We start from the raw sequence: 27719 nt of genomic DNA, 5'->3' as shown, positions 1-27719 counted from the left end.
TCTTATGTATTGACGTACCTACCTGAGTATCCTAAATCCTCTCTTTAGCTAGTCCTTATTGATATATATACATAATACAGGGGATACGGTCTAGCCTATCTAGTCCTCTCTCTCTCTCATTGATCTAAGCATTAATAAGCAGCGCGCAGCTGCGAGAGTCTTATCTACCCATAAACATGGCTGAAAATATTGGCCTCACATTCACCGCTGAGGATGTCAGTGAAATACTATCTGACCCCTCACTCCTGGCAGATTTCAACATCTCCGCTACCGTAGCCCAATCAACTGACTGGGACTCACTGACGGAGAAGAAGAGGAACAGAATCCGGACTGTTCTGCATGGTGTTATACTGGCACAATATCTATGCACCAACACAGCCCCCACTGGCCTTCTGGTCACAAACGCTCCCAGGATCTTCCTGGATGACGCAGCATTCCGTAAAGACTGGGCCCAGATCGCCTGGCACTGCACCAGGGACTGGCTAGTCCTCATCATAAAAACTGCAAAACGCCTATCAGATGCCATCTTGATAGAGATCCAAGCGACAGAGTCACACTTCAAAACCACCCTGACTGGTTATAAGAAAAAACTTGATGATCAAAATCGAGAAATAGCGGAATACAAAGACCACCTATCCCAGACCAAAATCAAGAAGTTTGAAAAGGATCTAAAAAGATTCAGCTATTCCAAGACCTACCCGTACGCTGATGATGATTACACCCCTCCCAAAAAATCCTCTGAGAATTTTGACAACAGCTCCATCTCAAGCGCCTCAAGCACAGAATCAAATAAATCCAGAGGCAGGGGCCGACGAGGACAACACTGGCCACAACCATGGCAAGCCCCCCAAAACTATAATTTTGGCCCACCACCACCCCACTTCGGCCACTTACCACCTCCATACTTTGGTTATCCCCAAATGTACCCCCCAGGAAATATGCCGTTCTTCCAAGGAAATCAGAATCAACGATATCCTTTTTTATCCCAGGGCAGGAGAGGACGGGGAAAGAGGCGGAACCCGGGGCGTGTTCAATGGGCACCGGAAGAAGAACCAGTGAGCTCCAATACCAGAAACAAAACAAGGGAACAACCGGGAACAAGCAAATAAAACCCCCATGCCCACTTGTATTCAACCTGTCTGATACTCAACTAACCATGAAAGAAACAGAAGTACTCAACAAAGACCTCTCGTTCGTCCCCACTACCAGACTGGACATGTTCAAACTACACATAGAACTCGCAGAGTTCTTCAGGAAACTTAAACTAAAAGCATTCTTTGAGAAAAAAAGACAACACCAACATTGAGAGGGAAGACACCCCTAACGAAACAGGCCTCAGACTTAAATCCACCTTCACTCCCCCACCGGGAAGTATCCCAGTTGAAATCCTGACATTTGAACAGGCAGTATACACAGAAGTGGAACAACTTCAACAAAAAGAGACATTCAACAACCTGTCTAACAAAGACAGGAGTACTATTCAACGTCTGCAAAATGACCCCACCCTCATCATAAAACCCGCGGACAAAGGAGGCGGCATAGTCCTCATGAACAAAACTGACTATGACCAGGAATGCAAGAGGCTCCTTAGTGACACTAGGAATTACAAACGCCTCAACAAGGACCCCACTGAACAACTACAAAACACCATCAACCTCCTGATCAAAAATGCGAAGGATAGTGAAAAGATCTCTAAACAAGAGGCGGACTATTTATGTCCTGTAGATGTAAAGACCCCATATTTTTACACAGTGCCGAAAATACACAAGGGTACCACCCCACCACCCGGTAGACCCATTGTGTCTGGAATAAAGTCACTATTAGAACCCCTGTCGCGTTTTTGTGACTTCTTCCTCAACCCTTTGGTTAAAAAAACTCCCTCCTACATCAAGGATACCAAACACCTCTTAAGTGTAATCCAAGACATCCACTTCGACCCTACCACTGATTTACTAGTAGGACTAAACATAGAGAGCCTATACACCAGCTTACCACAGGACGCAACACTGAAGGTACTACACGATGTCCTAATGGCAAGCCCCTGGGAATACAACACCCCCCGCAGTTTCATCTTGGACTGCGCCACCCTGGCCCTCAAAGAGAACTACTTCGAATACGAGGGAACCTACTACCTGCAGACCAATGGAACGTCCATGGGCAGCGTTTTCGCCCCTAGTGTGGCAGGCCTGTACGTGGCACACTTTGAGTACACCTACATACAACAACCAACCAATCCTTTTTCCGCCAACATAAAAATGTGGCGTCGATATATTGATGACATATTCCTGATATGGAAAGGCAACCAAGAACAACTGGACAACTTCATGATCTGGATCAACCACCAAGATTCCTACTTACGCTTTACAAGCACCAGCAGTTCCACCGAACTAGCCTTCCTTGACCTGAACATCAAACCGGAGAATGGAGGTCTCACCACTACCACCTTCTACAAGCCCACAGCAAGGAACTCCTTACTAAGGTTTGACAGTTTTCACCCCCGTCACCTTAGGGAAAATTTACCCTACGGGCAATTCTTACGCATTAGACGTAACTGTAGCAACATCCAGGACTACAAATTACAATCTAACGATCTAGTACACAAGCTCAAGGACCGTGGCTATCCCTCGAGGATAATAAACAAAACATGTAAAAGAGCAAGGAACCAGAACAGAGAAGCACTCTTGGAAACTTTTGAGAAACCGCAGGAAGAACCTACCCTGACCTGTGTGACTACCTACAACACAGCGTCCAACCAGGTAGCCAACATCATCCAACGAAATTGGAAGATCATCAACTCCGGTACAAGGAATTGGGAAAAACCACGTTTTGCCTATAAAAGAGCAACCAACCTTAAAGACCAACTAGTGAACACCAGACCACGGCGAAACACACGTAGCAATGACAACACCATCCTCAACGCATGGGGCCTACCCAGAATCACTGGCCATCAACCCTGCAACAATTGCAGTGTGTGCCACCTGACATTGCCTTCCAAAACACTGAGCCTGGAACCAGGAAAAACCTGGACACAACAGTTCACAAACTGCAACTCCACAAACTTGGTGTACTTGATAACCTGCCAATGTGGCCTAAGATACATCGGCATGACCACCCGGAAAGTCCGGACAAGAATGACGGAGCACAGGAGTACGATAAGGTGTGGCAAAAATATTAGCAAACTCACAGACCATTTCCTTACCCACAACCACACCCCCAATGACTTCTCCTGGACCGTCATTGAAAAATTTGATAACACTATCAACGAAAAACTTCTCCTACAAAAGGAACAAAGATGGATATATCGCTTATCCACACATACTCATGGCCTCAACGACGCCATACCTTGGAACTCTCTAGCTGTATAAACCCTCTCTGAAGTATGAAACAGTCCACATTGCACTGATATCTGTGCCAGGGTATCTCTGCATGAGCGTCCCCGTCCTGGCTCCTATCTTCCCCAAACAAGCACCACTTGTGAGTGCCCCCCCCCCACCTAAGTGAGTCCCCGATGCACTCATGTGCACTTATGAATAGCCATTCCCACCCCCGTGTTGTATTATCAACATGCCAGGTTCTAAATTACCACTCTCATGGCTATCACTGCCGCAATGTCCGGCTATTTTTTAATTGTTCCTGTCATAAACCATGAACATAATCGCGAATTGTGATCCGCCTACCTCCGCCTGCGCTATTACGCATGCGCCACAGACCCGCGCATACGCACAGCATTGCCCCGAAACAGAATCCCAGCCGGCATCAGTACGCATGCGCTACACACTCGCGCATGCGCAAATCGCGCACTACTCCTTAGCGCATGGGCAACAGGGAAGCAATGACATGGCGGTCAGTGCGCACCCCTCCCTCTCTTTCTACCTTACACAGGTGAAACCAATCAAACAGGATGTATAAATAAGAGACCGGCGGCCCCTTTCCCTCATAACGGGCGCCGCGGAAGGAAGAATAGGTCCAAGGAGGAACCAGACCGAAATACTCGTGAGTAAAACTGATCCACTACAACTACAAATGGGGTAAGCCATCATTCTTTCTCCCTACAGGTTGGACACATTTTGATCAATCTCTCATCCCAACAGGGTCTCTTTTTCTGCCAGGCGACCCTTGAAGCTTTTTACAAGATTAAACAGAGTGAGGACCTAGTATTATACTTACCTGTACCTCATCTTGTAAATACGCTCTCTAGCCCACCACCAAACACTAAAGGTTTGGTCTAAAATTCTCACCAGCTTCATGCACTTGGCATGAACTCACCATAGCCGATTATAAGTCGCACACCACCTTATAAGTCGGCGACTTGTGGTATAACAATATACCATACTAATATGACTCTACCATGTACGTCTTGTCTTTGTCCTATGTGTTAACTGTAGTCAAGCTTGAGGGAATCCCCCTCTAACAGTTATAGCGCCTTAGCGTGCGCTACACATAGTCAAAAGACCACACAATCACTTAAATTTAAGTTTATTATTTAATTTGCACCTTCTCACATATCTAAATGGTCCCGAGGAAAGCCAGCTTAAAATCTACAAGGCACTGGCTGAAACATGTAGACCACACTAGACGTTGGAGGTCATAACTCACACTCTAACAGAGGCCCAGTTCATTAAAGATAAGTAACCCTCGGGTGCTGGGACCTACTGTATAGCTTTAAAATCTTCACTTTTCTCACCCTTTTCACTGCACACTCGGCAACATACCAGCTCCGCAGTCTCCTGGCGTTGAAGCACACCCGGGGCACATTCGGTGCCACTCTGGTGGGCCCGATGATAAAGCATGCCACCGACTAGGTCGGTGGGTGAGGGCTTTATAAGGAAAACAATGTTTTTTCTTATGTATTGACGTACCTACCTGAGTATCCTAAATCCTCTCTTTAGCTAGTCCTTATTGATATATATTGCTTAACAAAGGACTTTCATTTGTTCCTACCATTCGCCCAAACTATCTGGATGCCCAAACGGAGCTTCTGAGATTCTTCAGAAAGGTCAGGCTATACAGCTTTTTTCTCCTGAACCCATCACCCATGAAACACTCCAATACCCCTTTTAAACCACCTTCTAAATTCTCTCCCACATGAGGAATGATTCCACCGGAAATCCCCACTTTTGAGAAACTGGTCTCTAATGACCTCACTACCATGGAAAATCAAGTCATTTGTTCCCTATAACATTACAATCAACGAAAAAAATGTCCTTACATCCTTAAACAAGCATTAGGAATGCATTAGGGCTCAGGCTGTTTGAGTTTGAGATAATGGCATTGTGAATGGCAATGTTTTAGGCATGTTTTTTGGAGTGCACTGTCAGCTGTTGATTGTGGAATTTGAAAGAGTGGCTGGTGCACTGTCAGCTGTTGGTGTGTGTGTGTGTGTATTTAGTGAAAGTTGCACTGACCGTGTTTGTTGTGTGCGTGGGTGTGTTGTATTATGTGTGGTGGTGAGTCTATTGGTGTGAGTCTGCACTCACTGTAATTCTGCACTGACTCTGCACTTACTGTTACTCTGCACTCACTCTGCATTCACTGTCACTCTGCACTCACTTTGCACTCACTGTTATTTGTACTCACTCTGCACTTACTGTTATTCTATAGTCACTTTGCACTCACTGTCACTCTCCCACTCACTGTGCACTCACTGTCACTCTGCACTCACTGTCTCTGTACTCACTTTGCAGTGACTGTCATTGTGCACTCACTCTGCACTCACTGTCATTCTGCAGTCACTCTGCACTCACTGTCACTCTGCATCCTCTCTGCATTCACTGTCACTCTGCACTTACTCTGCACTCACTGTTACTTGCACTCACTCTGCACTCGCTGTCATTCTACACTCACTGTTATTCTGCACTGTCATTCTGCACTTACTGTCATTGTGCACTTACGTTTAAACTCACTGTCACTCTTGCACTCACTCTGCAGTCACTGTAACTCTGAAGTCAGTGTGCATTTACTCTGCACTCATGTAATTCTGCACCGACTCTGCACTTACTGTTACTCTGCACTCACTCTGCATTCTTTATCCCTGGAAGGACTGAACCTGTTACTTGACAGGACCAAATCTGCTTCCCCCCTGGATCCTCTACCTCTGAAAAAACTGAAAGAGTGTAGAAATACCCTTCTTCCTCCCATGCTTGAGGTTATGAACAAGGCTATTACCCAGGGCTCTTTTCCTCCTGTATGGAAGAAAGCAATTGTGAAACCTCTTCTTAAGAAGCCATCCCTTGATCCGGCCCTTCTGAAAAACTTTAGGCCGATTTCCCTTCTCCCTGCTCCCGCTAAGATGCTTGAGGCGCATCTGAATCTTCATCTGTCCTCCTTTCTTGATTTATCTGAATACCTTGATAACACGCAACATGGTTTCAGAAAACACCACAGCACTGAGTCTGCTCTCACTTTTGTTGTCGATAACATCCGACGCAAAGTGGACTCTGGCCAAACTACGGTTTTGGTTCTGCTAGACCTCACGGCCGCGTTCGACACCCTGTCCCCCGCCATTCTTACACCTCGGCTTAGGGAAGCTGGTGTCATGGGACCGGCCTTGAGTCTCCTCAATTCCTTTCTGTTGGAAAGGGAGCAGAGAGTGATGCTTGGGAACCACCTCACGCCTGCTAAGTCATTGCAGTGTGGGGTGCCACAAGGGTCGGCTTTAAGTCCGACCCTGTTTAACATCTATGTGGCTCCCCTGGCAAGACTAGTTAGATCGCAGGGGATGGAGGTGGTGTCCTACGCAGATGACACCCAGATTATGGTGTCACTGGCTCACTCCTCTGTCAGGACATCTGCCGCCAGTTTCAAGGTGTGCATGCAGTATGTGGCAGACTGGATGACTATAAATTCCCTCAAACTGAATGGCGAAAAAACTGCGGTGTTGATTTTTGGTCGAGTGATTGGTGGCCACTTTCTCTTGTCACCTGCCCCACTCCCTCCCAATCTGCCAGAAATCTTGGTGTAATATTTGACACCTCGCTTTCTCTGTACCTACAAGTCAACAGGACCGTGGTCACTTGCTGGGGTGTGATCAGGATACTCAACAAAATCCCCCCAGGCGCGTAAACAGGTTGCAGTCGCCCTGGTGGGTTCGAGGTTAGATTACTGCAACTCTCTGTATATGGAAGCCAACAAAAGCCTGATACACCGACTGCAGATCGTGCAGAATGCTGCAGCACGCTTCGTCCTGGCTCTTCCGAAAACCTCTTCTGCCACTGCGGCCAGGAAGGACCTTCATTGGCTTCCTGTCCAGCACAGAATCTCCTTTAAAATTCTGTGTCTGGCTTACAGAGCACTGACAGAAGGTTCCTCGAGTGCTATTGGTTCTCTTCTCACGCGTTATGTCCCTACAAGAGGCCTTCGATCTGCGGAACTCTGTCAACTTGTTGTGCCTCGTTTCAAACTTGCTAGATGGGGAGCCAGAGCTTTATCCGTGGTTGCCCTGCAGCTTTGGAATTCTATCCCAATTGAAATTAAAACTCTTCCTTCAATAGAGTCATTTAAAAAGGCTTTTAAAACCTGCTTCTTTAAGAGGGCCTACCAATGAGAGAATGCTGCAGAAGGGGGGACTTAGCTTCTATATTTGATTTAGGCGCCTTGACGCCCATCGGGCTAAGTATGCGCAAGATAAGAACAGTTTCATTCATTCATTCATTCACTGTCACTCTGCACTCACTTTGCACTCACTGTTATTTGTACTCACTCTGCACTTACTGTTATTCTATAGTCACTTTGCACTCACTGTCACTCTCACACTCACTGTGCACTCACTGTCACTCTGCACTCACTGTCTCTGTACTCACTTTGCAGTGACTGTCATTGTGCACTCACTCTGCACTCAGTGTCACTCTGCATTCAGTCTGCACTCACTGTCACTCTGCACTCACTGTCATTTTGCACTCACTCTGCACTTACTGTCACTCTGCAGTCACTGTCACTCTGCACTCACTCTGCGCTCACTGTTACTTGCACTCACTCTGCACTCGCTGTTACTGTACACTCACTGTTATTCTGCATTCAGTGTCATTCTGCAGTCACTTTGCACTCACTGTCACGGTCACTCTGCACTCACTGTCACTCTGCACTCATTGTGTCTGTACTCTAGTTGCACTTACTGTCAATATGCACTCACTGTCTCTGTGCTCACTTTGCAGTCACTGTTACTCTGCACTCACTGTTAGTCTGCATTCACTGTCACTCTGCACTCACTCTGCTCTCAGTTACTTGCACTCACACTGCACTCGCTGTCATTCTACACTCATTGTTATTCTGCACTCACTGTCACTCTGCACTCACTCTGCGCTCACTGTTACTTGCACTCACTCTGCACTCGCTGTTACTGTACACTCACTGTTATTCTGCATTCAGTGTCATTCTGCAGTCACTTTGCACTCACTGTCACGGTCACTCTGCACTCACTGTCACTCTGCACTCATTGTGTCTGTACTCTAGTTGCACTTACTGTCAATATGCACTCACTGTCTCCTGGCGTTGGAAGCACACCCGGGGCACATTCGGTGCCACTGTGGTGGGCCCGATGATGAAGCATGCCACCGACTAGGTCGGTGGGTGAGGGCTTTATAAGGAAAACAATGTTTTTTCTTATGTATTGACGTACCTACCTGAGTCTCCTAAATCCTCTTTTAGCTAGTCCTTATTGATATATATATATATACATAATACAGGGGATACGGTCTAGCCTATCTAGTCCTCTCTCTCATTGATCTAAGCTTTGTTAAGCAATGACATTTCGCCACTTGAGAGCGTGTGCTGGGTAAGATTGAAAATGGGGAGAAGGACATTCTCTTGTTCAGTATCATTGCTGACGCTGACAGGGTTAGCTACTCTGGTTACAATCGGTAATGTTGCCGACGGGTGAACCGTTCGCCTGGGGGCTTGGGCCATCTCTGTGGTGGTTTCCCTCTCCCAACTACTGGGGGTTCTGGTTGACCTCTGCCTCGGCCTAAAAAATTCCTGTGGGGAGGGCCCGGGCTTTCACTTTGATCTGAGTGTTCAGATGAGTCCACTGAGCCATCAGAGAAACCCACAAAGTTTTGACGTCTGTTGAACCTGCCCCAGGGTCTTTGGTTCTGGGGACCACTATAAGAACGATTAGTGTAGTAGTCTTTGTTTAGGTATGGATATGTTCTCTCTTGGGAGACATTTTTTATGTCTTTTCTGACTTTTATTGTCTTTTTGTTAAGTTCAAATTTATGGAAGTCCTCGATTGTTTTTTGTATTTGGTCAAGGAGTTTTTTGGCCTCAGTGGTGGTATTTTGGTCTCGGAGTTGTTTTTCAAGTTCGCGTATTTCACTAATTACTTTTTGTAGCTCCTCCGTGTCAATCCCAAGCACCATGCAACCTGTGCAGCCGCTGCAATGTGCTCCCGGTTTTGAGCAGTCATTATTGAAATTGCCTGGCCCCCTAATAACAATTGTGTATTTTCCCACAGTGTCACAGGGGAAGTGACAGAGTCCATATTTTCTGAAAAATTGTTTTCTGTATCTTCTTGGAGCTTTGCCCTCACTAGCCTATCTTTCAGGATCCAGGATCTAGCCTCCAAGTTTGGTAAGACTACAGTTCCCTGCCCAGGAAGTCCACTAAACAGGGAAATGCACAGATATCCCAATCGCCAAATATTTGGTGTTTTGAAACCGATCACTGGTGTGCTCACGTGTCTGGCAATGTCAATGTGGGAAAAACTATGGTGAGCTCTGATTAAAAAAAAGTATTGTCTGGCAGCAGTGCTTAATTTGTAAATTATTGAGTGTCAGGGCTCTGACCAGGAGGCCACAGCAGCTTGCACCACCCATCGCCCTTGTCATCGCTGCCAAAACAACTGACCATCTCTTGCGCATTTTAATGCAACAGTTCCGATTATTCCAGGTCCCCAAACCTAAAGGAATGGGTTGGGAGGCGGGTATTAGCAATTTTTATGTATACTGTGTTCCTAAACAACCGTTCTTCTGCTCCTCTCTAAATTTTGATGAGCAACGCCACTGTGTGGTAGACTGATCTAAGTATGGTGATGACAATTAGGTGCCTGTGTCAGAGCACTGGAAACCAATTAAGTGTCAGTGCTGAGCACCAAAAAGCCCTAGCTCAAATTGAGCACTGCCTGGCAGTGGGCTGATGCATCCACCAAACTTCCACAAAATTCATAGCCTCCATAAAAGGAACAAACTTTTTAATCAGTATGGCCACTCCTTTTGATTCGGATGTGAAACCTGCATGGTCCAACAGCCTATATCTTCTCCCTTGATTTGTATTTCTTGAAGGAGAACCACGTCTGGAACACACCTCTGTGGGTATCCCATGACTACCCATTTCTTGATCTTGCTCTCCAAACCGTTAACGTTCCATGAGAGAATACTCTATTTCCATGGCTATGCGACTCCAGCATGTGTCCCTATGCGATTCAGTAACAATGCCACCATTTTGCTGTGTTTGCAAGCTTTGAACTGTCTGCTTCCCCCAATTCACAGGATGCCTGTTGCCCTACCAAACTCAAAGCCAATGCAATACAACTCCCTAACCAATAGGTATTCAATCTGGGGCAGGGTTCTCCACCAGCAAAAACCCAATTTCTGCCCAAGGAAGGAAAGTGAACGAACACGAACACACACACACCCACACACACACACACACACACACTCCAGAGAGGTGGCAAATTCCATGGCCATCGCAGAGGACGGACGCTACTGCTTGGAGTAATTTGATGATACATCCTCAGGTTGAGTGCATCATTTAGTTCGCTGGATCAGTCGTGGCATCTGTCTTCGAGAGTCACCTCGATTGTGGCAGCTTCTCCACCCAATCCCAAGCAGCTTAAGGCATGTCAAAGAATAAAATCTTATTTTTTAAAAAGGACCTAGACTCTAGGTCCCAGAGGTAGGCCAGGTTGAGCCTGCTTCCTGCTTCACTGTAGCATAGGACCGAGGCTTTTGTTGAACTTTTCAGGTGAAATCTAGGAACATCACAACTTCCGCTAAGCCACAGGTTAGAGTGCACAGCTGTAAGGAGGCCATTAAGATAGCAACCCTGTGTGCATAGTTGAAGATGCAGGCAATGGAGGGCTCTGGTGGTGGCCACCAGCGGGGTGCAGAAAATCAGGAATCTGCACCCACTCCAACAAAAAACACGGCTAGACATTCCTAGCAGGGACCCAGGTTTTCACCCAGTTCATAATCTATGGCATAAGATCGGTTCCTTCTGTCCCCACTGGAACTCACACAATGCAAATGCTATTCTGCCAGAAGCACCCCACAGCCTCCACACCGGCTTCTAGCTGATGCACCACCAATGTGCAATTTTAGCTTGCAATTCACAAATGAAGTCTTCTGCCCCAGAGATGTACTCCTCCTCAACCCTATCCAATAGGTTTCCCAAATCTTGTCGGCATACTGAGATCTTTAGATTAGGCTAACTGACCTTCCCTTCCAGGGAAAGCAGAGAGTCCTCAATTGCTTGAAGAACAGAGATAGTCTACTCCGAGAAGGGGTAGCATGTCTCCTGGTGGGTTCCCTTATAGGCCAGAAGTGGGCAGTGCAAATGTATGAATTCTGTCCTGGCTATGAAGGATAATGGGCCTGGCCCTCCAAGTGTTCCTTCAACCTTCTCCCAGGGTTTCAATGAAGCAGGATTGCATAGCCATGGTGAGGAGCCCAGGGTAAATAGTAAAGAGCCCAGGTCGTGCAGGCCACCGATAGTCAGGAACTGCCTTAGGTTCAGGGCCTGTTGACCCCCCTCCCCCAGTTTTGTAATGTCCCCGCTTGACGATCACAACAAACATTCCAGGAAGAAGCTGAGGTGGAGGAAATTTTGGGGATAGTTTTGTAAAAATTCATCACATGGTGCCAAAGTTATTAGCAAGCAAAAAAAAGCTTTTTCGATGAAAACTTGGACTTAACTATACCTACACAGTGGCAAGCGCCACTTGAGAGGTCATCAATGATATCATAGAACATGTCATGAGTGATGTAATATGCAAGGTAATAAGCATTACGTGGTGGGGCACAAATTAGAAGTGGTGAATTTCTGTGTATTGGTTTGTTCAAAATGTTACAATAGCACTGAAACTTTCTCTTAATAACAACGTAGCTTTAACCTTTGTTTTTTGAAGTGAATTTCTATGTTTTTTTTTTTTTTTACTGTGTGATAATTACAATTCCTAGAAGGTCACTTTTTAGGTAAAAAGTACACTTATCTAGCACCACCACTCTCACTCCCAGATGATGAAGTAGGCCCAGCTAATGGACGATTACATTGGCACAGCAGCGAGTCACATGCTGCTGGGTACGGGAGACCCCAATATAGCAGGAGGTGGTTTTGCACATACAAATCTATCACTACCTCCCCGCCTCACTAAACAAGTGACAGGGCATCATCCCCTTACGCTGCCGTCTTCCACAGAGAGATGCAGCAGCCCTACCTTCCTCTGTCATGGTGGGACAGGTACATAAATACAAAATGACTAACTGAGAAGGGGCAGAGTATGGAAAATCAAAATAAACACACAGGGGAGTAGGAAACTAATAAAAAGTGAAAAAATATATATTTTTAAAATGAGTAACAGGAATACAAGGGAATGGATAGGCTTGGAGCAGACATTAAAGAAAAATGGCCTCTGCACTGTTTTTTTTAGGAAAAGCAGCATCATTGGCATTTTTCTGACACAACATCTTGTGTCTTTCAGCATAGTCGAATGGAATTCCGCAAGTTACGCCCACCCCTAGTTTGCTACTCAGGTGGCTTTATTCTGTTCTACAATGACCCCTTGTATTGAGAAGACAACAACGAGTTGATTCTCCACCCAAAAAGGATACTTGCTCTTAATTAAACAAAGTATGAGCTATACTATTTGGTAGAGATTTTCGTTTTATTCCTCTGCATCAAGAAAGCTTCACCAAAACGGTTAGGACATGCACTGGGGCGGGCCCTTTGGTAAGTGGAGCTGTCCATAAGCCTTGAAAAGGGCAGGAAGACCAAGTTATACCACTAACATGGATGAGGCTGGGCCTGAGCTTATAGGTGATTTACAAACTTTGTATATTCAGCAGTAATTAAAAGGGAGAACCATGGGCTCTGCTCTCAGACCAGAAGCCGACCAGAAAGAACCTACTCATCTTGGAAAGTTAGTACAGAAGAGATTGTGCTCCAATAAGTCAACAATACATTTCAGATTATTTATATACGTGGAGTTGTGGAGAAAACACGCTTTCCATTGGCCAAGCACAATAAGTTCGAATGGTATATCCTTTACAGAAGTGAGAACTTCAACTGGTGCACCTGCTATGTTCATATTGTAAGTGCTTCCTGCGGAGGTTTTATTTCTGTAAAATGAGCATCTGTGCCAGATGGAGACGTTTCCTCCAACCCATTGGGAGCATTTTTAAATCTCCCGCTGGCTGGAAGCTGACATGCCTTCTCTGCCTGAGCTGCTGACTGGGAAGGCGTGTTTGCTCCCGCCCGGCGGGAGACTTAAAAAATGGGGGAGGGGGAGAAAGCGTATCTTTCCCTGTCCTGGGGGAGGGCTCCCCGGGTGGAGTAATTGGGTCTGCCACGGGGGATGGGTCCATGGGTCTTTTAAGGCTCCTCTTTTTTATGAATTCAGCCCTAATAGACGGGGTCCCCGGGGCCTCATAAGGACCAGGCACGCAGGCCCTACACCCTCTTCCCGTAATTAATGTACAGTGCCCAAAGCTCTAGGAGTGCAGGCCCCACTCGCGCCTCCTCCCCAAGTAATCTATAATAAATGACAGACCGCCGTTTTCTTTTGTCTGTTTGCCGCAATCCCTCAGGAGTCCCACGGGATTGTGGCAAAAATTGTCAATTTCTTTTTTTATTTTTACCGTAGGTCGCCCCTCCCCCCCACCACCCCACCAACAAGGCCTATGAGGGGCAGGATGTCCTTTTTTAAAAACTTTTTAACTCTATTTTATAATACTAAGTCCCGGGGCCCTGTTATGACTGGCAGGAAAAATATCCTTAATTTTGCTGGCAGCCAGTGTGCTTGTTCACCAGGGCATCTGACTCCCATGGAAGCGAGATGGCCCATCAAAACAAAAGCTCCCTGGGCCAATCAAAACACTATTTTTAAAACTGGGTTCTAGGGTACAAGTGGGAAGACAGGACTCAGGTGATCGGTTCAGTGTGATGTAAAAAAGTGTGGTCCCTTTTTTCTTGATTTTCTTGCAAAACAGCTGTTCAAACTGTGTCCATACCCAGAGGTATTGGGAAGGGCCACCCCTGCCCCTGCCCTTACCCAATGCAATACTTGGGTTACTCTAGATTCATGATGGGGTTGAAGCAGAAATTATTTGTCTTTACAAGTGGGCTGGTCAGCTAATGTCCCCATTATATAGAAATCACCCTATCTGGGCAGGCTCATGCCTTCCCACTTATACAATAACATGAACTAGAGACCTATGCCGCAACATAGATGATGAAATGTGGGGGATAGATCTAAACCAGAGGAGCGAAATCATCCTAAAGTGTACAGCATAAAGAAAATGCCTACACGTTATTAAAGAGATGGCATTTTACACCAATCAGGTTAAAAGCAATCATGAGCAGGCACGATCTCTGTTGGCGTAGTTGTGGGGAGAGGTGTGACCTGATCCTGTGGTGGTCATGCAATTTAGCCTTCAATTATAGGGAGCAGATCCTTCAGAAAGTGAAGCAATTACAAAGACAAAACTTCCATTGGACCCCCTTATACTATTGTTCGGGGCCCGGTGAGACACTTCCATGTATCCAATGACCACCCTGTCTGGCATACTCATCTGCTCATAGATGGTCACCTAACACTAGCTCAGTTCTTGAAATCGGCAAGCACTAGCTCAATTCTGGAAACCAGCTTTAATCACCCTATTCCTGTGTGGTGCTCCAAAATATGGTCAATATATGCAACAACAAAAAAACAGCTCTAGTATGTGTTAACCTGCCCAAATTCAAGAAGGCATGGGCTCCCTTTTGTTCCTACCCGAAGATGTGTTGGCATTTCTGGGTGGGGGGCCCTACGGGTAGACCTCATGTCCTTCAATGCTCGGGTTTGGATGCAATTTCCACATCCTCTGAGACAGTCACATCCGAGGAGGAAATGTGGCAGAGGCCGGATCTCCTCTCTTAATACTCCCGGTTGGCCAACAAAACACAGCGTACACCTTAACAATATAGCCTAAAGGGGACTTTTACACATCTTTCATTTAATCCATTTAACTACTATCGCTGGCTTTGATCCAGACACTTTAAGCTAATGCACTGTTTTTGGTCAAATTTGTTGCAAATCTGTTCAGCAGTTTTTGTGATAGTGCTTCTTAAAGAAAGTTTTGGAAAATGCATGGAGATTTTGGGACACCATTTTTCCCTCAGCCCCCGCTTGACAGATCACCCTTGAAATTTTTCACACACAAATTTAGCACAAAAACACTTTTGGGGAAATTTCCTTGAAGTTTCATTAATCAGTGCCCAGTTATAAGCAAAACATATACATATACATATATATATATATATATACATATACATATATATATATAAAAACACACACGCACACAATGAGTAGTTGATTTTATAAAATGTATTGTTATGGTTTTAATTAACTGAAACAATAAAACTTTTCACTTCAGTGCACACGCACACACATATATAGTTAGGGCAGCGTTCCCATAGGAAACGTACTTTTGCTTTGCTTGTAAAATACTATTTATCACATCATGTCTCTTTGAACTGGAGACATCGTCACATACACTTTAAATTTCTTAATATAGTTTATTTTACGCAGGAGAGGCTACATCGCTATGGCCTAAGAGATACCGCAGAATGTGAGTGCTGTAGAGCTAGCCTATCTGGGTTTTTGCATATAGCCTGGCTGTGCCCAGTGATCGTGAAGTATTGGGAACTAGTTTTCCGGACGTTGAGCGAAATTACTGGCTCTCCACTCCCATGGGACCCACTGTTGGTCCTACTGGGGTACACAAGGCAATTGCAGAAAGACATGCGTAGAATAATAGACATGGGATTATTGCTTGCAAAGCGCAGGATTGCATTGCGTTGGGCTCGAGGGCCTGTGCCATCTGTTGTAGATTGGTCTAAGGATATGGTCTATTGCAATGCACAATCAGAACTGTATAGTGACTTACTACAGTCCCAGAAACGTCCTATATGCTTTTGGCTACTTTGTTGGTAAGGAGACGGGGGAGCCTGAGGGGATGGCCCTACTTGCCCGCTTTAATTTGGCTGGAAATGGTCACCCCAATTTGGGCTGAAGCCTGATCAGTTAATCACTGCATGCTTTGGAATTTGTTATGTTTAAAGCTCTGTTCGATATGGGTTAAATGTTGGTGGATGTAATGGATATGTATTCACTTTGCCCCTGGATGCCCCGATATATATTCATGTAACGGGGTAGATGCTCTGGAATCAATGTATGACTGTACATGATGTACCGCTGTAACTGTCTTTTTGATATTAATAACACTTTTGAAAAAGAAATATATATGTGTGTATGTAGATGCATAGATATGTAAACACAAAACAAGTTTAAACTAATTATATACATTTTACTGCTGTAAAAGTTATTTATCAAAACAAATACATTAATCACACCACATGTTTTTTGAGAAGCACTGTGAGTGAGCATAGTGTTCTCACACTCGGCAGGGAGCAGTCAATGTTCTCAACTACGTCTCCCGCATATAGCACAGTGGGTGTTGTAGAATACTGTGTTGCTGTAATGGCGGCCATCCAACAAGACACTGAGGTTGATTACCTTCACTTCTACCCCAAAACAGTACATTAAATGGAACATGTAAACTGATGTCGAGTTTTGACACATTACCATGAGTCAATGGTAATTTGGGCAACAACAATTAGCAAAAAGGTTCAAGAGCTGGGAAGAACAAAGATGAGCTGACCATGAATTCATGAGGGCAAATGCCAGATCGGCTGGGATGCATTAACACCTTCAGCGCGGCGCAGATTCCTGCGCTGTGATGAACATTCTAATGAGCCAAAGGGCTCATGACGGAACGGTTCAGTCATGAGCACAGGCCAACCGACGCTCATGACGGAACCGTTCTGTCAATAGCATCGAAGGGGTTAAAGGCTGTTGGGCCGCTCCTGGCTATGGGGCACTTTGCTGTATTCACATTTTTCCTTTGTGATATCTCTAAAGGTAAAATCAATTTCTCAAGCTGGGTTTTGTAGGAAACCTTTAATGCTACAGCATTATACTGTTCAAGGGAGCTTGTCAGTCAGCAGCACCTGGTTCCTTGCCAGCAGGATCTATGCCAGGATTCCAGAATATGCACATTTATATACAATTCATACATCACATACATATGGTGAAAGAATTAATTATGGAAGTAGCAGGCTAATGTAGGATATTGTCAGAGGGGTTTCACGCTCCTATGGTTAAACTGGAAATAGGGAGCCAAAAAAGTGGGGCCACTCAAGGCTGAAAAACATGTGTGGGGGTGGCCCTTGAAGAGGAGGAGGGGCGGTAAACAGTGCAGGGTCAATAATGGAAGGAGAATGCTGAATGTGGAGTAGAGTGAAACACATTGCTTTGAGAAAAATTTAACATTTGTTAACAATTTTTGACTAAATCCAGGACACAGAAGGCAGACTAGGAGATATTTTTTTACCCATTCCATAATTATAATAATGCGTTATTTATATAATTCTTATTAATACTAACTTACATCTTTAAATGAACAGCCATTGGTATCTCGACTCAAAGAATGGAATGCTGAGTAGACTACCACATTTCTAACCGATTTCCTGCAAACCACAGTGGCAGGAGCCAATCCCACTCAGATATGCTACCATGTAAAAAACATTGAGAGTTTTGTGCATTTAAATCAACATTTGTATTAATAATAGTGGGACCAGCAATTAACCTACCCTTGAATTCATGTGTACACAGATATGGAGATATTACAATTGAAACAAATATGCTACATAATAAAGTGTGTTTTCCTGGCTTAAGCTAGCTACGCTACAGTTAGTTCGACACCATCTTGACCAAAACAGATGCTGTCTCATAATGTTTATTTTCTGTTTTTATTTCTGCCTTACACTACCTGCTGCAAGACATGGACATGTGTTTTCCTGAATAACACTGTTCTCCAAGAGGGCCTACCAGAGGAAGCTTTAGTAACAATTTCCAGTGACCTTCCACTTCCTCGCGGTATTGCATTTATTCACTATGGTTCACAGTTGTTTATGTAGCTAGTTTATTCTGACACCTCCAGATGACATTTGGTCAGAAGTGCTGAATCAATATTCATGCAGCAGGTTAGTTGTAAGGTGATAGGGCTATGTGAATTTTTAATTGTAAAACTGTGATTCATTGGAGCAATGATCATACCACGCCGACTTTGACATTCTGCATAAATTCTATGCAACAAAACTGTATATAAACCCTTAAAGTTGCGGTTGAGACAGAAACGTTTGCCCTCTAGTAGGGATGCTGCCTAATTTCTAATAGATTTTGCTGCAAATTTGAGGCTCAGTTCTAATTTTGCTTATTCTGCATTGTACCAATTACTGACAGCCTTCATTACCATGATTTCATGCATGTAAATGAGACTATTGCTGCATCTGCACTTTTACTATTCTGTCTTTTGAATTTTGTAATAAAAATTCAGTTTTTCTAAAATCTGCTCCATAATTCACTTTTTAAGTCAGTCCTTTCATTGACAGTATTTTAAAATGCTGTTTTGAACCTTGTCCATGGGGCACATTGTCTCATGATTCGTGGTTCACACGATCCACCCAACAATTTGGGTGTGCTATTAAATTATACGTTTGAGGGGTACAGCTCACCCATAAAGATTTGCCCTTACCTTTCTATAATCTCACCACGAGCCAGGTTATGTTATTGCCCAGTATGACTTAAAGCAACCACTTATGAAGTAGGTTCAGATAGCTGTTCATCAGCTCTGGTTTCGTGGAATTCTCAAAACAGCCCCATCCTACAGGCTTCGGGAGGTCCGGCCACGTTATTTACACTCTTTGAAATCACAGCAGCATCCAGTGAGGTGCCAAGACACCAAAGTTTAGAACAATTCATATAAAATAAACACTTTAAGTCCCTGCAGACATTTTCGGTAATAACTCTCTCACTGTGTGAAATCATTGAACGCATAACTTCTCAACCTTCCTAAGCAACATCTCTTAGAGCATCATATGTAGCCAGTGATCCTTCCTGCACCTCCAAAGAGCCTGTCCCTGTTCACTCTTAAGCTCAGGGACTAGCACTTACGCAGGCCTATCCTCTTTCGCAATTAGTTTTATCACCTCGAAGTAATGTTGGAAATAAATATCTAGAAGTGAACTACCCCTTCATTTTGTGCTATTAGACCTCTTAATATTAACAACATACAGAGTAAGCTCGTGCTGCGAGTTCTTTCACAGAGAATGTTCCACCAGGCCCTCTCTAATGTAGGTAGGCAATGTTTGAAGAAGGTCTTCCTCCACAGTGAGACCACTCTTCTTCAGCAGTGAGCAAAAGCTGATCTCTGGTGGCAGGGCTTGCAGAACATTCCCCTTCAGATCCAGGTTAGTCAGATGAATCAACTCTCCAATCTCTGGGGAGAGAGAAGACAGCTTGTTCCTTCCTAGATGCAAAGTTTTCAGCCGCAGGCATTTGAAAAGTTGGCTGGGGAGATCTTCAAGCTGGTTGCCACTCACAGAGAGGACCTGCAGAAGACCAAGCTGACCAATCTCCTCTGGGAGGACCTGGATCAAGTTGTTGCTGAGATCGAGATGTCGCAGCTTACCTAAAGTAAAGAGGGCTGACGGCACGGAATCCAGCTTGTTGTCTGTCAGAAAAAGCTGCTCAAGGTTTTTCAGAACCTCAATGGAGTTTGGGATCGAAGAGATGGCATTGTGACTGAGTTTTAAACAGGTGAGACGGCGAAGATGCTGGAAGCTTGCCATATCCTCAATCGCCTGGATGCTATTGGACTCAAGGTCAAGTTTCTGAAGACTGGTCAAGCTAAAGATGGCATGGGGAATCTTCTCCAGCTCACAGTGATGGAGCTCCAACTCTAAGAGGTTAGACATCTTCTTTAGGTTACTTAGAATCGCCAGTTTAGTCCCATCATTCTCGATTACCAGCCTGGAGAGGTGGCTAGCCAGGTCCGTCACAGCTGAGGGGACTTTATTAAAGTTGCTCTTGATGGTCAGCACTTTGAGATTTTTCAGCTCCTTTAGTGATTCCAATGAAATGACTTTGTTGTTGACTGAGCTGAGGTTGCCAGACAGGTGAAGCTCCAACAGATTCTTTAGGGAATAGACCCAAAGAGGGATTTCGTCGATGTCTGTGAACTTGATATGCAGCACTTTGAGGTGGTCCCTCAGGAAACTGAAGGCAATGTGTTCCACCTTTGCAGGGCAGTGGTAGAGGTAGAGCTCAGTGAGGCAGCTCATCTTTGAGATCTTTGCAGGTAGCTTGACATCAGAGATGAGCTCCAGCTTCAACACTTCCAGATCCATCATCTCAAAGACAGCCTTGGGCAGACCAGAGAGCATGAAGAGCTGCAGCTCGAGCTTGCCACTTGAGTTCCTGCTGATGTGCTGCCGCAGCTTCTCATACGTCCATTCATGATTGAGGTTGAGCTCCAGCAGCTTGTTCTCACTCACTGCCGAGAGGAAAATGGCAAACCTCTTTGAATACAACTGGTCATACTGGTCGGCCATATGCAGCAGGAAGGCAAAATCATTCTTAACATCCGGGATGTCATTGAAGTTACTTTCCTCACGGACCTTCTCAAATGAATATTCCTTCAATGACTTCTTGAAAATCCAGAACAGAGTGTAGATACCAACCAGCCCATATATACAAACTAGGCCTATGTAAGCAATCAACAACTTCTGGAGTATAAATGCCAAGTTGTGGGTGCAGAAAAACATGGAGTAGCCAGTCAAGCTTTTTATGTTGGGCTTGCAGATGTGACGAAAGCGGATCGCACCCACGAAGCTGGAAGTGTACCCCAAAATTATAAGGAACTTGACAACCTTAAAAACTGTTTGTCCAACATAGACTTTGTAGATGAGATCAGCATCCTCAGTGTGTGTTCGGAATTTGCGAATCTTTTCAAAGAGTGCTTTGGCCTGTTCTCCATCCTTTTTGTCCAAGATATTGGAGGAGGTCACCTCCGAGATTTCAAAGGGAATGTCTCCTCTGTAGGAGCCTGGAGAAGCAACCTCATCTGTTGTCCGCCTTTCGCAGGCCCGTGAAGCACATGACTTGAGACGTCCAGAGTCCTCTTCAGAGTGTTGGCAAGCTGTCTCAGAAAGAGCCTTGGTGGTCCAGGGTGACTCAAAGCACTTCTTCAGAATTGAGATGAAGTGCTCAATCTTGGAAGAGGTCTTGGGATACTTAAACCAAAAGTTACTACTGATGAGCAAGAGGAGAGAATGCATCAAGGCAAGGTAAGGGGAGTATTTGGAGTACCATGGCAGCGCTTTCTGGTAGCAGACATGGCTGATGTAGATGTACTGTTGATAGTCTAGGTTGGTTGGATGACCTCCTGTCTTGGAAGAGGCCCTTCTGGAGAAAGGGAGATGTGGCTCCTCTCCATCTGCTGCTCCAGAGCTGGTTTCGTGCATGAGGACAGAGGTGGCAGTCGAAGTGGTGGCAGTGGTGGCCAATGCAACAGTGGACACCTGTGAAGAATTTGACACAGTCTTGTTCAAATCTTCATCTAACGGCAAGCAGACAACCTGGTCTTTGGAGATCAGGAGAGTTCCAGAGAAGAATGACACCATGAGCATCAAGATGACCAGATAGTCCATCAGGACGTCCCACCAGGGCTTCAGGGTTTTGAAGGCGCTTTGACTGTCGTTCAGTGTAGCAACTTCCGTAATGGTAAACATTTCTGAGGGAAAATGCAGAAAAAGAGGAAAATTAGTAAAACAACTAGTCTTTAAAACATATATATTTTATTTTCCTGGAAAAGTTAATTAGCTGCACTTTGCTTCAAGACTATGGCATGCAGCTTGGTAGATGCTGGGAGGAAAAGAGGTGGAGTTAATTTGTGAAGAGTTGGGGAGTGTGATGAGGGAATGAGCCGTCTGAGAAGCAACGGGTTGGAGATCTCAGAGTTCAAAAGGCCACAAGAATAACAATGGGGGATTTATGATCAAAAACTAGTGCGTCAAAGAGGAGGATCTGACGTGAACCTGTGCCCCAAGGATTGCGTCACATCCAAAGAGGGAGACTGGCAGTGGCGGCTGGTGACATTTTAAAGTGGTGAGCCGTACAGCGGTGAGCAAGCTCGATCGGCATAAGGAGGGTCCCCCCCGAGAAATTTTGGGAAAACTGTGGACAAATGGTGTATTTTCAAGCAGATTTGAGAAAGCAAGAAGGTTAAAAAAGCAGTGTGAAATATTACGTTAATAAAGAGATGTCAATATCATAACATAGGTAGTTGCTTATTCAGTATAATCACAGAACTTTATAACAGACTTCGAGATAATGCTGAGTACCATTCATATATAGCACATTTGACATCAAAATGCCTTTTTTTTTTTTAAAGCATTCATCTTATCTGTTTGAGCTTGTAAAATAAGCAAAGCAGCGGCAGCTTGTAATTTTTCGAAAGTGTAAAAAAGTTAGGCCCAAGTGAGCCCAACCAATAGAAGTAAAGATCAGGGGGAGGGGTTCTTCCTCAGACGTTTTTTAAAGAAAAAAGGGCAAATAGTGCATTTTAGGCTAATTTAGAAAAAAAATGAAAAAGCACTGGAGGCAATGCTCAGGCGTTGCTGCACTGCACTGGGCTGTAGAGGCACTGGTGTACTGCGGTGAGCACTGGAGACAATGTTCAGGCACTGTTAGACAGCAGTGGGCACTACAGACACAACTCTACTATAGTATGCACTACAGGCAGTGTACCGACAACGCTCCACTGCAGAGGGCACTACAGACACGGCTCTACTGTACAGTGGACCAGCCACAAAGCCACGAGCCTCTAAGCCACAAACACAAAAACCTTTAAAGCTGCTCCCGAGAAATACCAGAGGAGGTGCAAGTAGCTTTGCCCCAGCTCTGCTACTTTCCTTTCATTCTGGTGCCTGTAGTATTCCCGACCCGTTATAACTGTATAAGACAAGTCATAGAACATTTTTTTAAACATAACAGGATGCGCTGCTTCAGCAGGGTTGAGGACACTTAAAAAAGCTATATTTTACTGCGGGTCTGTTATAACTTAGATGGTTCCTCCCTGCCTCCCGCTTCCCCACTCCTCCCCTTTCCCCCAAGATGGTTCAACCCAGGCTGTTAGCCTGGAGGCAGCCTTAGAATGTTGATTGTGTTATGCCGCCCAGCTGGGTGCACCTGTGGATATTAACTCATTAAATTCACTTCTCCTTCATCACCGTGTAGTGTGTCATTACTACACTTTTTGGTGACGAGGGTCAACGGAGCTGAGCCGGGGTCAGCGTGGTGCACCCCCCTGGAATTAACGTCACAGGGACGGAAAATGTGAAGAAATTTCTACTTACCCTGTTTGAGAAATCTTGCCCGGCATCACTGCAGCGTTCCTGGTCACGGGGACGTCTCAACCCCACAGCTTACAGCGAAATTGTAAGAGGGCGATCACTCAGGCAATATCCAAATGTTGGCCGCAAGCTGAGGTGGAGAAGGTTCGGAAGCGGTGTGTGCTGCAGGTGGTCCAACGTCAACTGTAAGGAGGTTGAATCATCGCCTGTCAAGGGATTTGATGAAGGTGAGCGGCGGAGGGCAGAGGCGTCTGAGGCTGGCGATGGCGAGGGAGCCGTTGTCGCTTGAGGAGGGTGAAGCCGGCGGTGTGACAGCGAAGAAAAACGGCATTCGCCAGAGCTTGGGTGGTGAGCGGAACTCGGCTGTATCAACTGCGCAACCCGCTGAGGCAGGGGATCCTACACCGCCTTCGTGTGGAGAGGCTGAGGGGGAGCGAGTGGGTTTTACAGCTCCAGTCAGCGCCGTAACGGAAGCGAAGCAAGTCCGAGTTTCTAGTTAAATTTCGGCGCGATTGCTCCATGGTCTCCGTTACGTGCGAATGAAGGGGTGGAAGCAGTGTGCCCCTATTCTGTTTTCTTGGCGGTTTGGCGAGAGGGAGCACAGCACAATTGAACATTGTACAGTGGGAACAGTATTCCTCACGGCGAAGTTCGGGGAGGCGTCTACGTTCGCCACAGGAAGTTCCTGCCCAGATCCAAGGACTGTGGAGAAACGAAGAGACAGAAACAGGACTTGAGTTGTTTACTCAGCAGGGGGATAGGAAAGCCTGTTCTCGTTTCTACTTGGTTATAGGTGATTTTAGGGGAAGTGGAAACACTATTTTGATTACTTCTATGTATAAGGCTTAAACAAAATTGAACTAATTGACCTAAATTAGCACCCTTATTTTCCCTCCTCCTCCAGACGCAGAGTTATTAAGAATTTGTTTTCAGCACAGTGATTAAGTTTTACTTAGTGCATGGCCATGGCAGGAGCAGAAATGAGTCAGCCCCCACCATTCCTAAATGAGCTGGGGGGAGCCGGAAATACCATGGAAGAGATGGGTAGGGATTTTCAAATCCTATTTAATAGCGGTTGGAGGAGGGAATTATAACAATGTGAGAAAACAACATATTTGATTACATAATTTGGGCATAAATGGGAGAAAAGTGTTCGAAGATATAACTGGAAGGTTAGTAGATGATGAACAAGGAGGTTGAGGGGGTGAATGTGTATGAGTATACCTTGATAAAACTGGAGGAACACTTTAAAATGAAACTTAATGTTGTGTTGGAGAGGCATAAGTTCTACAAAAGGGTCCAGAAAAAGGATGAGAAAGTCACAAATGATGTAGCGGTTCTGAAGGGCTTAGCAGCTACGTGTGAATTTGGGGCGTTGACTGACTCAATGATAAGGGACCAGATTGTAAGGTGCACGAATGACTCAAGGATACAAGAGGAACTTCTTACACGGAATCCTGACCTGGATGAGGCATTGAGCATAGCTAAAGGATTAGAGCATACAGCCATGTGTATGAAAGAGATGAAAATACATGAGGGAGCTATAAGAGATAAGATTGAGAGCAAAGGGGCACAAGAAGGGGAGACCATTTGTAAAGTGGGAGAGAAAACTAAGGTCAATCAGCGCAACAACCCACAAGGATTGTTTTGTTACAAATGTGGTAGCCCAAACCACCTAGTGAACAACTGGAAGTGTCCTGCCAGGGATACTTTGTGTAGGAAATGCAACAAGAGGGCATTTTTCTAAGGTGTGTAAAAATTTCAACCAAAAAATACATATGGTGGAAAATGTAGTAATTGAGGATGAGAGAGAGAAAACGTATATCTTTCAGGTGGGGGATGAGAAAGAAGAGGAATGTAATGTATATCCTAAATGTGAGATTTCCTTGGATGGGAAAAAAATTGAAGTTTATGCTGATTCATGCTCTCCATACACACTCATAGGCAAGAGGGAGTTTGAGAAGTTTGAGGGTCAAGGAGTAGTGTTAGAGAAAGCTGACATAAACCCAGTTGGATATTTCAAGGAGAGTATACCACTAGAGGGGATGACTAAAATGAGAATAACCTTTAAAGATAGGCACACGGTAGGGAAAGTGTATGTCTCCAGGAGAGGTTCTAATCTGTTGGGTTGGAAACATCAGAAGGAACTAGGCATCAAGCCAGATCCCAACAACAGTGAACAAGTGATCTTGGTAGAACCCTCCAGTGTAGCAGAAGATGTCACCCAGGAGTTCAAGGAAGTGTTTAGTGAAAAACTAGGGGTGCTAAAGAACTATATGCACAGGATTACACTCAAGGAGGGGGCAGTACCGGTGATACACAAAACACGATCCATACCCCTGCGCATGAAGGAGCCTTTGAAGGTCGAGTTGGACAAATTGGTCAGCCAAGGTGTGATCAAGGAAATAGAGACCTCTTCTTGGTTGACCCCAGTCGTGATCACGACCAAGGATGGAGGAAAGAACATAAGGTTGTGTGTAGACCTTAGAGACTTGAATGCAAACATCTTGATAGACCGGTACCCCCTCCCAAGAATTGGAGAGATGTTGACCACCATACAGGGGGCCAGGTATTTTAGTGTGATGGATCTGTCCTCGGCCTACTATCAGATTGTGCTACACCCTGAGTCACAGTCGCTGACAGCGTTCACTACGCCGTTTGGCAATTTCACATTTCTAAGGATGCCTTTCGGCTTGGCGTCAGCGGCAGCAGCCTTCCAACGGGTGATGCAGCACATCCTCAGGGAATGCAGGAAAACCATGTGCTTCCAGGATGACATTCTCATCTATGGCTCGAGTGTGGAGGAACACAGTGAAAACTTAAAAGGGGTGCTAAGGAGGCTGAAAAAAGTAGGATTCACCACTAGGTTGAGCAAATGTAAATTGGGTGTGAGCTCCGTGGACTACTTGGGCCATACCATTTCCGAAGAAGGGATCAAACCTAAATGCGATTTGGTCAATGCAGTCAGGGATGCACCTACGCCGACTAACAAAGAGGAATTGTCGTCATTTCTGGGTCTGGCGGAATACATGGCAAAGTTCATTAAAGACTTTGCCATCAGAACACATGCCATGAGAGAATTGGTGAAGACAGCAAATTTGAATGGTGTGAGAAGCAAGAAAAGGCGTTCAGAGACATAAAGAATGCCATAATTCAGGCACCTTTTATTGGCAAATTTGATCAAGGGAAAGAAATAATAATAACCACTGATGCAAGCAACAGGGGTATAGGAGCAACCCTATCACAGAGAGAAGAGAAGCAAATAAAGGTAATAGCTTTCGCATCGAGAACTCTTACTTCCCCAGAAGCAAACTATTTCACAGTGGAAAAGGAGGCACTCGTTGTATACTGGACCATCAAGCACTTCAAATTCTATGTGTGGGGAGTACCATTCGAGGTGCACACGGACCACAAACCGTTGGTTCCCCTGTTCACCAAGAAGAATATGGAGGAAATGACTCTGTGCATTGCCAAGTGGGTCCTGGGCCTGCAGGGATATAATTTTCGAGCAGTGTACATACCAGGACAACAGAACAGAGTAGCAAACTTCCTCTCAAGAGCCCCGGTTCTCAGCGAGACAGAAGAGGAAAAGGTCGATAACTCCATCTTGGTGTTAAGTGTGGCAGCTGTGATGAAGGAAGATTGGGAAAAGCATATGGAAAAAGATGAGACTTTGAGGAAGGTGAAGGAGTACATAATCAAAGGGTGGCCAAAGAAGTGCAAAGAGTTGGAAAGAGACATCCAACCGTTCTGGCATGTAAGAGAGGATCTCTCAGTTGAGGCGAACTGGATCATGAAGTCGGGGGAACCAGTCCCACCCGAGGGAGTGAGGCAGCAAGTCATCACCTTAGCCCATGAAGGTCATCTGGGCAGGAGCTTGTGCAAATCCAGATTAAGAGCAGACTATTGGTTCCCGGAGATGGACCGAGAGATGGAGGAAAGGGTACGAGACTGTTACGCATGCAGCATCAGTGACAAGTCCAAAGTAACCAAGCATTCTCCGTTGATACCAGTGGAGGTACCTTCGGCTCCGTGGAAAAAAATGGGATTTGAGATCACGGGACCCATTCATGGAAAAGGATCACAAGATTTGTATCTGTTGGTACTAATAGACTACTATACCAACTGGATTACCCACAAAATTGTAGTAAACATCAACACTAAGTCTTTAATAAGTTTCTTGAGAGAGGTGTTCGAGAGAGGGGATCCCCGCT

At 45.2% G+C, this 27719-nt stretch overlaps 1 protein-coding gene across 1 annotated transcript in view; it reads right to left on the bottom strand.

The window, feature by feature from the left end:
- Window positions 1–17194: 17194 nt before the first annotated feature.
- The window catches only part of LOC147748407 (volume-regulated anion channel subunit LRRC8D-like), a 62785-nt gene continuing 52260 nt past the window's right edge, over window positions 17195–27719 (bottom strand). The window contains exon 2 of the mRNA XM_086961232.1: window positions 17195–21884. Within this exon, the coding sequence (XP_086817358.1) occupies window positions 19411–21882 (2472 nt within the window). The 5' untranslated portion in view covers window positions 21883–21884 and the 3' untranslated portion in view covers window positions 17195–19410. The remainder of the gene's footprint in view (window positions 21885–27719) is intronic.

This window comes from Lissotriton vulgaris, chromosome 1_1 (genome assembly GCF_964263255.1).
Source record: "Lissotriton vulgaris chromosome 1_1, aLisVul1.2, whole genome shotgun sequence".
Taxonomy (NCBI): Eukaryota; Metazoa; Chordata; class Amphibia; order Caudata; family Salamandridae; genus Lissotriton; species Lissotriton vulgaris.
Note: the sequence above shows the minus strand (reverse complement) of the source record. Positions and strands in the feature narration are given on the sequence as shown.